This window comes from Rattus norvegicus, chromosome 10 (assembly GCF_021556685.1).
Source record: "Rattus norvegicus strain SHRSP/BbbUtx chromosome 10, alternate assembly SHRSP_T2T, whole genome shotgun sequence".
Taxonomy (NCBI): domain Eukaryota; kingdom Metazoa; phylum Chordata; class Mammalia; order Rodentia; family Muridae; genus Rattus; species Rattus norvegicus.
The window spans coordinates 106,422,872-106,433,375 of NC_141543.1; the positions used below are offsets into that span (position 1 = coordinate 106,422,872).

At 44.8% G+C, this 10,504-nt stretch overlaps 1 protein-coding gene across 2 annotated transcripts in view; it reads right to left on the bottom strand.

Annotated features, from left to right (window-relative positions):
- Cd300ld (Cd300 molecule-like family member D) overlaps positions 1-6,227 on the bottom strand; it is a 32,881-nt gene extending 26,654 nt beyond the window's left edge. The window contains 2 exon segments of one of the 2 annotated variants that reach the window (NM_001408733.1): positions 3,193-3,534; positions 6,058-6,182. In NM_001408733.1, the coding sequence (NP_001395662.1) occupies positions 3,193-3,534; positions 6,058-6,097 (382 nt within the window). In that variant the 5' untranslated portion in view covers positions 6,098-6,182. 2 annotated transcript variants of the gene reach the window in all.
- Between the last annotated feature and the right edge of the window lie 4,277 nt (positions 6,228-10,504).

Consider the following 10,504-nt stretch of genomic DNA (forward strand, 5'->3'; position numbering starts at 1 on the left):
TCCCTGATCTCAAGCTGTATTACAGAGCAAATAGTGATAAAAACATTATGATATTTGTACAAAGACAGGCAGATAGATGAGTGGAACAGAATTGAAGACCCAGAAATGAACCCATACACCTATGGTCACTTGATCTTTGACATAGAACTAAAACCCTCCAATGGAATAAAGATAGCATTTTCAACAAATGGTGCTGGTTCAACTGGAGATCAGCATGTAGAAGAATGCAGATCGATTCGTTCTTATCACCTTGTAGAAAGCTCAAGTCCAAGTGGATCGAGGACCTCCATGTAAAAAACAAGTACACTCAAACTAATAGAAGAAAAGTGGGAAAGAGTTTCAATCACATGGGCTGCAGAAAGTTTCCTGAACAGAACACAAATGGCTTATGCTCTAACATCAAGAGGCAACACGTGGGATCTCATAAGACTACAAAGCTTCTGTAAGGCAAAGGACACTGTCATTAGGACAAAATGACAATGAAAGGTTGGGAAAAGATCTTTGCCAATCCTACATCTGATAGAGGGCTAATAGCCAAAAGAGACAAAGAACACAAGAAGTTAGACTCCAGAGAGCCAATTAACTCTATTGAAAATGGGGTACAGAGCTAAACAAAGAATTCACAGCTGAGGAATATCGAATGGCTAAGAAGCACCTAAAGAAATGTTCAACATCCTTAGTCATCAGGGAAAGGCAAATCAAAACAACCCTGAGATTCCACCTCACCCCAGTCAGAATGGTTAAGATCAAAAACTCCAGCGACAGCAGATGCTGGTGAGGATGTCGAGAAAGAAGAACACTCTTCCACTGTTTTGGGGATTGCAAACTGGTACAACTACTCTGAAAATCAGTCTGGAGGTTGCTCAGAAAATGGACATTCCACTACCAGAGGACCCAGCTATACCACTCCTGGGCATATACCCAAAAGATGCTCCAACATACAACAAAGAGACATGCTCTATTATGTTCATAGCAGCCATATTTATAATAGCCAGAAGCTTGAAAAAACCCAGATGCCCTTCAATAGAGGGATGGATACAGGAAATGTGGTACATCTACACAATGGAGTACTACTCAGCTATCGGAAACAATAACTTCATGAAATTCATAGGCAAATGGATTGAAATAGAAAATATTGTCCTAGGTGAGGTAACCCAATCACAGTAAAACATACATGGTATACACTCACCGGTAAGAGGGTATTAGCCCAAAGGCTTCAACAACCCAAGATGCGAATCCAAAGAACAAATGTAGCTCAAGAAGAAGGATGACCAAAATGCAGATGCTTCACTCCTTCTTAAAAGGGGGAACAAATATATCCTTAGAAGGGGATATGGAGGAAAATTTAGAGCAGAAACTGAAGGAACAGATATTCAGAGCCTGCCCCACATGTGGCCAATACATATACAGCCACCAAAGCTAGATAAATTGATGAAGCTAAGAAATGCACGTTGACAGGAGCCAGATATAGACCTCTCCCTGAGAGACACAGCCAGAGCTTGTCAAATGCGGAGATGAATGCTAGCAGCAAACTCCTGAACTGAGAATAGGCCCACTGTTAGAGGAATTAGAGAAAGGATTGAAAGAGCTGAAGGGGCTTGTAACCCATAAAAACAACAATGCCAACCAACCAGAGTTTCCAGGGATTAAACGACTACCCCAAAACTATACATGGACTGACCCATGGCTCTAACTGCATATGTAGCAGAGGATGGACTTGTAGGGCACCAATGGAAGGAAAAGCCTTTGGTCCTGCCTAGGTTGGACCAACAATGTAAGGGAATGTTGGGGGTGCATAAATGGGGGTGGACGGGGAGCGGAGCACCCTCATAGAAGAAGGGGGGAATTGGAGGCTTATGGGCAGGAAACTGGGAAAGGGCATAATATTTGCAATGTAAATAAAGAGTTATCAAATAAAAAATGAAAGAAATAATTTTAAAAGAAAAATGCAAACACCAACTTCTCATTACATTGTCTTTTAAATTTAATTTTGACTTTAGTTTTTAGAGACAGAGTGTGGGGCAGTGGACGATGCCACCAGACAGAGGAACTGGTAAGGCTGTAGCAAGTTTAGAACCCAACACATCTCATAACTGAGAACAGCAGGGGTTCCAACTAGCTCCCCACCAGTTTCCTGTCCTGGAGCATGTGACCATGACACCCCACTAAGACAAAATTACAACAATCAGTCAGGTGGATAAAAACCTAGAGGTCTCCATGATAAAGAGGTATCTAGAGGCCCAGAGTGTTTAGCCAATGAGATTACCTTCTGGCTATCCCTTCCTTGAGACAGGGTTTCTCTGTGTAGCGCTGTATCATTTGGGACTCACTCTGTAGATCAGCATGGCCTCAAACTCAGAGATCTGCCTACCTCTGCCTCCCTAAGCTGGGATTAAACCTGTGCAGCACCATTCCTAACACATGAATTCTTTTCTAAGGAAAGATGATGTGCAGAGAAATGAAACAGCTCCCCTTTAAAACTTGCTTCCTTCAGAGTGTACTCATTACTGCCTGGTGTGCAGTAAGCTGAAAAACTTTGGGTTTTGCACATTTTATCTAGTTCAGTTTTAAAAAGACATATGTGTGTGTGTGTGTGTGTGTGTGTGTGTGTGTGTGTGTGTGTGTGTGTATCCATAGACTGTTGTAATTATGCACACCATGTACTTGCAGTACCCATTGAGGCCTGAAGAGGGCCTCAGATTCTCTGGAACCGGAGTTGCAGATGGTTGCGAGCGACCATATAGATGCTGGGAACAACATGCAGTTCCTCTGGAAGAGCAGCCAGTGCTCTTAATCACTGAGCCATCTCTGCAGCTCCAATTTTGTCTATTTCTTTTGTCGTAGTTGTTTAAAGCAGGGCATAGACCTGAGCCCCATTACTGAATCTTGCCCAGTATTAAAGGTTCTCAGCTTCCTTTATTTTATTTTAACGGGTGGAGGACTCAGGATGAGACTCTAGCCTCATGATGGAGTACTTGGCTGGCACATGTGAGATTCTGAGTTCAATTCTCAGATCTACAGGAGTCGGAATATCTGAGACGCACATACAAGGAGACAAGGCTTCCCCAGCTCTGCATCTATCTCAGTAGATGACAGGACACATAGAGCTGACTCAGCTCATTTTCCTAGTAAGAGTTAGATTTACAAGGCGCCGTGATCCTTCCCCAGGATTTTCTGGAAATTTTCTCTTACCTGGCTCAATGCCCACACGGACTTTAAACATGGGATCATATCCAGGTTTCACAATTCCACACCAGTAAATGCCAGCATCGCTCATCCTCAGGTCCTCCATGGTCACTGTGAAGATGAAGTTTCTCTGGTCGTCCCTGATAGACACACGGTTCTCCTTCACCAAGCACTCTGATGCATCGGTTTCAACGAGAATCTTACAGGAACTCCACTCAGCTCCTCGGCACCAGTACTTCCTGTAATCCTTCCAGTGTGAGGCATATTGGCACCGCGCGGTCAGGGAGCCCTGCTCCTGACTGCTCACCTCCTCTGGACCTGTGACTGGATCCTGAGCAGTGGAGCAGCCTGGAAAACACAAAATCACAGATCACTGATCTCCTACTCCCCAGGTGGGATAAGACCCCCGACCTAAGTCAGTTTCAAGATGCCCCTGAGCGGAACACTGAGGTGCAGATCGATGCCAAAGCAATAAGTTTATTTTCTGGTGCATTGGGATCGACCCTCAATTAGTCCCTCAAGGCAAGGAACTAGAAGTTGAACCCGAATGGCTATAACAAGCAGTTTTCATACTTTTTAGGGATTTAGGTTACATCAGCAAGGTTACAGTTCAAACTTATTGGCTAAGCATATTGATCTTTAAATCTCTTGGCTAGCAAGCATAGGTAGATCATGACATGCATTTAAATTTATCCGGAACTTTATAGGAGGTTAGGTGAGTATCAGCCAGTACATTCCAAGAATTGTGGATGGAGAATGGAAACTGGCCTAGCCTTGACCTGAGTGAGGCCCATGGGTCTAAGGCAGGTGAAAGCCCCTAGGGTCCTTCCGTGGAACTCTACTCTGCCAAGTAGACTTCATGAGCTGAATAATAACCAGTGAAGGGCTTCCCTTTTCCAAGACAGATCATCATAGTTTTCCTACTGTCTGAAGCATCAAAATAAAAAAAAAGAAAAGAAAGAAAGAATAGAAAAGAAAGAGAAAGGAAAATAACACCCCAAATATAGCTCTCAGAAGATAAAATGGTGACAATGACCAATCATGGGTGGAGTGGAGGAAGTGTCAGAAGGCCATGTCTACTGGACATGATACTGCCTTTCTTTAGGTACCCATTACCCTCATGCAGTCCATCTGAAGAAGTCACATCCCATGGCCACACAGAAGCCACTTGTGGTAGTCTTGGCAGTCTCAGGGATGAATGCCTTGGAGGCTGACCAAAATGACAGCAACCATTCAGATTTCCCTGCAGAGCCCACAGCACACAGACCCTCTGCTGTCCTTCAGATCCATAGAATCTGAGTCCAGAGCTCCTGGTAAGGACTGAGGATGCAGCACCATTGGTGCGGTGCTGACACAGCGTGCACAAGCAGCATCTATCAAATACCCGCTGTAAACAAAATGATACAGGAGTCTCTGGACAGATGGCTCAGTGGTAAAGACATGTTCTGCTCTTCCAGAGCTCGTGAGTTCAATTCCCAGCAACTACATGGTGGCTTACAACCATCAAATTGGATCTGGTAGCCTCTTCCGGTATGTATGAATTTTATATATGTGTATATATATATACATTTATATATATGTGTATATATATATAATTTAAAAAGAAAGAAAACTATAATCAAATTTCTTCAGGATATTGTCTTGAACACCAACACCACCAAGAACCAAGTATGACCCTAGTGCCACAGGTAAGAAAACAAAAATTGCTGAATGTACTTATTTTAAGCCAAAAGGACTCTACCAACAGCATGGAGAGTCAGTCTGCCGTGTGGGAGAAAATCTTGTCAGACAATGTGTCTGACAGGTGGAAAGCCAGGTGAGGTGATGGGGTGGGGTGGCTGTTACCCCAAAGAGAGGAGGATCTTGGAGATCACTGGCCAGACAGACTGAACCTGAGAGGTCCATGCACACTGGGACACCATGTCTACACAAACAAGGTGGAGAGCGATGAAGATGCTAAGTGCCAATATTTCGCCTCCATATGTGTGTGTGTGTGTGTGCACCCACGTGTGCACCTGAAAGCACATGTATGCACACACAGAAAGACAGACACACAAACATTTACACATACATACACCACACAGACACAGTTTTTCCTCAAAGAAACAAAAGTTAACCTTAAAGAAGCAGAGAACAGAACAGTGGTTATCAGCCTGGGCAGGTTAGTAGGGAAGAAGGGAGAGGGCTGACTGCATAGAGGGAGAGGTGTTGGGACAGAGGTGTCTGCCATTTGATGAGAATGACGACTTCTAGAGTTGTATGAGACAGATAAAAACTATGGTTGACAGTAGATTATTTCAAATTACCTCCTAGAGAAGATTTCACAGACTTGACAAATGGCTTTAATGAAAGCCCAGCCCCCGCTCTGATCCTTACCTCCTGTACCAATGTGCAGATGCCACATTGTACCCCATCATGTTTTCCCTCAAATCGGTCGGCCTACCTCTGCTTTCTGAGCACTGGCATTAAAATCATTCAGCACCACAGCCAGCCCCTGTGAGTATTGATTACTGTGTCAATTAAAAATCAAAATGTAACTGGAGTTGGAACTGCAGCCTAGAAATCTCAATTGTCAAAGTGTGGAACCTGGAAGGTCACAAGTTCAGGGTCATCCTAGGCTGCGTGTGCCAAACATAAAGCTAAAAATACATTTGTAAAAGAATTAGTTCATCTACTCATTTGTCAGCTTTTCCGGAAGGTGGGCTCTTTGTTTTTGTTTTTGTATTTCATTTTGTTTTTTCTGCAATTCCCACAGAATCCCTGGGAGTTAGCAGCTGGTGAGTGAATCAGCCGGTTTTCCCTAACCCCACACAGACCCTCTGTGTCACCCACACCACAGACATGGGAGCTTCAGTAGCCCCTGCTCCTTACCTGGGAGGAGGAGGAAGAGCAGAGCAGAGAACTGCCACATGGTGTGGTCCCCTCTCCTGTCCTTGGAGGTGACAGTTGCCAGCACCCAGCAAGGACTTGAAGCTCAGGGTGAATTTCCTTTCGGTCTCTCTTTTCCACTTCTCTTATTAACTTCCTTGACAGAACTTCTCAATTTTGCATACGGGAAGAAAGATGATGTCAGTCTTTGAGAAGACCAAGTCATGGCATGGGAGGTCCAGTCAGGTGAACAGGAACTTCCTCTAATCAATGGATGCAATGCTAGACCTCAGCGTGAAAGGCAGGTAGGGTTCACAAGGAGAGATGCAGAGAGACAAAAGATGGAATCCAGCAAACCCTTCACTCAGGAGGTTACTGGATTGCAGGGGATTATGGGAGAGGAGAGCAACCAAAGGCAGGCTGGCTGCAGTAACAAGAGAGCACAAGGTAGCACAGGCTAAGCCCATGGCAGTAGCTTAGGCAAAGCCCAGGATGGCAAAGGGTGTTGCTAAGGCTCAGTCTGGGGCAGCAATGAGATAGACCTCAGAGCAGGGATTTTTCTGGCCAGGGACATCTGTCACAATGGCTACTAGGGCCACAGGCATTGGCGAGGCTTCATGTAGCTCAAGCTGGCCTTGAACTTCTGATTTTCCTTTTTCCAGCATCAAATGTTGTGGTTAAAGGCATTCCCTATCATGCTTGGTTTTATGAGCACCTGGAGATTGAATGCACGGTTTCAAGAATGCTAGGCAAGTCTTCTGCCCACCAATTTGAATACACAAACTCTTGTTCTGGAGTTTTGCTGTGCAGCCCACGCTGGCTTCAAGCTCTCCCCCTCCCTTGTCAGTCTCCCAAGTTGTGGGAATCTGCAGTTGGCTTAAATCCAGAGGAACAATTGCAAGTGTGGATAGATGTAGGTACACTCTCTCTGGTATCAAGGTTTTCACAGGATGAAGGTTAGAAACACACTTGGAAACACACACACACACACACACACACAGAGGCTCATAGTTACACAGACGAGTACATGCACCCACACCACACACACTCCACAAACCATACATATACATACCACAGACATATACATACATATACTAAGACATACAGTGCATACACATACACACATGTAACCCAGCATGCATGAATACACACATACCACACACATATACATACAAACCCCACACACAGAAACACACATACACCACATACACAGACACATACACAACCTACCTCAGCCCTGCCACAGACACACGAAGCCCACATCCTCACACGCATACATTCCCACCACATAAAATACCACTTAATCATAATCTTTTCCTTTTTGTGTGGTACTGGCATCAAACCCAGGGTTCTGTGCATGGTAGAGAACCTTGCTGCCATTGAGCCACAACTCCAGTCTAAGGACACCATTTAAAGTAAATATAAGGGGCTGGAGGGAGGGTTCAGTGGTTAAGAACATTTGCTTCTTCTTCCAGAAGACCCAAGTTCTAGTCCCAGCACACACACGAGGTAGCACAGAAATCACCTGTAGATCTAGGGATTTCTGAAGCTCTGATCTCACACACACAATCCATTAAAAGAAAAAAATGCAGGCTTAAGGAATAAATCATAGTTAAATTAATATAAGAAGGTGGAGAGGTGGTTTATGGGTCAGAGTCACCTCTGAGCTTCATGAAGAACTGCATTTACATGCACATATGCACACAGTCACAGACACACACACACACACACACACACATACACACTAATTAAAATAAAAGACAAGGACTGGAGAGACAGCTCAGGGGCTGAGAGCATTGCTGCTCTTTCAGAGGACCCCAGTTTGTATCCAACTAACCACACGAGACGGCTCAGACTCAACTGTGACTTCAGCTCTGGGAGATCCATCACGTCATTCCGTTAGCCAGGGGCACTGCACTCACCCCTGCATGTGTATGTGTGACACACACACACACACACTCACACACAAACACACAATTAAAATAAAACAAATGATTTAAAAAGTAAAAATAAATGTATATTGTATTCAAAATCAACTTTAACAAACATACAAACAAGTTTCAAAGAGGAAATCATTTATTAAAGAACATTTTATTATTAGTTTTAAATATTATTTATTGTGCATGTGGTGTGGGATGTGTTTGTGAGTGTGGGGATGCAGTGCAGCCTGCACATGGGAGTCTGAGGACAACTTATGGGAGTTGGATCTCTCCTTCTTCCCTAAGTCCTGGGCACTGACATCAGGTGACCAGGATTTCACCACAAGGCTGATCCATCCCACTGACCCTTAGAAGGTATTTTCAAAGTTCCCAAGTCATTGTGCTTACAGTCCATGCTCATAGATAAGGAGGTTATCCTAACGGTGCATTGGAGGCTCTGTGCTGCCTGGGTCTAATGTCCAATTGGCCCAAGCTAGAGTCTCCTGAGGGAAGGAAACCTCAGCTGAGAAACAGCTCCATGCAGGCAGAGTGATACAGACATTTGATGTCCACAGTGGGGAGGCAGAGGCAGGAGGATCTCTGTGAGTTCCAGGACAGCAAGCTACCAGGACTACATACAGGGACAGACTTCCTGTTTCAGCTCTGGGCTGGTGGCACTGGGTTCTATAAGAAAGCAGGCTGAGCAAGCCATGAGGAGAGGAACAGTAAGTGGCCGCCCTCCATGGCCTCTGCATCAGCTCCTGTCTCGGGGTTCCTGCCCTGTCTGTCTTCTGTTTTGACTGCTTTTGATGCTGGTCTGAGATATGGAAGAGACAACAGAATAAACCTTTTCTTCCCCAAGTTGCTTTTGGTTGTGGTTGGTGTTTCTTCACAGCAACAGAATCCCTGCCTGAGAGAGGGGCTCGCACTCAAAGTCCCAACATGGACTTTTCAGAAAACCTTCCCTTTTATAAAACTTTGTGTTGTTTTTCATGTCTGTCTGTCCGTCTTTCTGTCTATGCATCTTGTAAGACAGGTCTTACAGAGGCCAGAAGGAGGCATTAATCCCTTGAGCTGGGCTGTGAGACACCCAGGCTGGGTGCTAAGAAGTGAACTCAGCGTTCCTGACAGAGCAGCCGCTGCTCTCAGTGGAACCATCTCTCTAGCCCAAATTTGATTTTCCTTTTAGGAACTCGATTGCTTCATCCCAAGATCGCAGAGGACTTGACCATGGTTGATGAAGACTTACAGATACGTAAGAAGAGAGCCGAAACACCAAGACTTAAGACTACAGCTCCTACTAGAAGACCACAGTGTACCAGTGTGAACCGCGCTGGCTCAGTTGGTGACGATGCTCCACAAGCCTGGGGAATAGCATTCAGTGTTCGTACCTCACGTGACTGTGGAAGGAGGGAACTGATTCCATGAAGGTCTGCCCTGACTGTGGCATGCACGTGCACACACAATACGCACTCAGTAATCATAAAATATAGAATGTAAGGAGTTAAACACAAACATGTTTACAATTCAGGAAAACAATTCAAATTTTAGGGCGTCACCTTCTCTTCTTCCTGTTATGACTAGTCTCCCCCTCCTCTTCATCTTCTTAGGTTGTTTATTTTATTGAAAATATTATTTTTCTTTTTATTTGCATGAGGGTTTGTACCCCCCGTGCATGTTACTGTACATGGCAGTGCTCAGACAGGGCCAGAGAGGAAGTTGGATCCCCTAGAGATGGAGTTAGAGGCCACTGTGAGCTTCTACGGGGTGCAAACCTGGATGAGAAGCCAGTGCTTGTGACTGCCAAACCATCTCTCCACCATCGTATGTCGTCTAAGATGACCTAGAGTTTACCATGTAGCTGAGGATAAAACTCCAGTTTCTCCTGCCTCTGTCATGTGTGCTGGGATTGCAAGCATGTGCTTGAATGAAAATTTCTTAAGTCAGAGCCAAAGGCCTAAGCCACAAAGAAATATTGACCAATTTGCCACACTGCTATTAAAAGCAATTCATCAAAATATATCTCCTCTATATCTCTGTGCATATCAGTGTATATATGGAGGATCAGCAGAACTAACATAAAAAACAGGTCTTAGTGATGTGTGCTTGTGTCGTATTTCATAACACCAGCAGAAAGGGGCGGGAAGGAAGGAGAGAGAAGAGAAAAGGAAAAGAGGCTTTAAGTGTTTAACCACAGAAGGGAAAAATGCTGTCTTGGGTGCTTACATAGCCAACCAGAGGGCAGTACAGGCAGGGTGCATGTTAGGGCATCCACATATCAGTTGTGGGAACCTCAAAGACACCATGTAAACTGGTAAAGCCACAAGACATAGAAATGAAGCAGGTGACTGGGCATGGTATCACATGGCTGTAATCCTAGAACTTGGGAGGCAGAGGCAGGAGGATCAGGATTGGGGGTGCAAACTGGCCTGGGCTGTATAGTGAGACCCTGTTAATGACAAAGAAGGAAGAAGAAAGGACAGAGAAAAACGAGAGACAGACAGACAGACAGACAAACAGGCAGGCAGGCA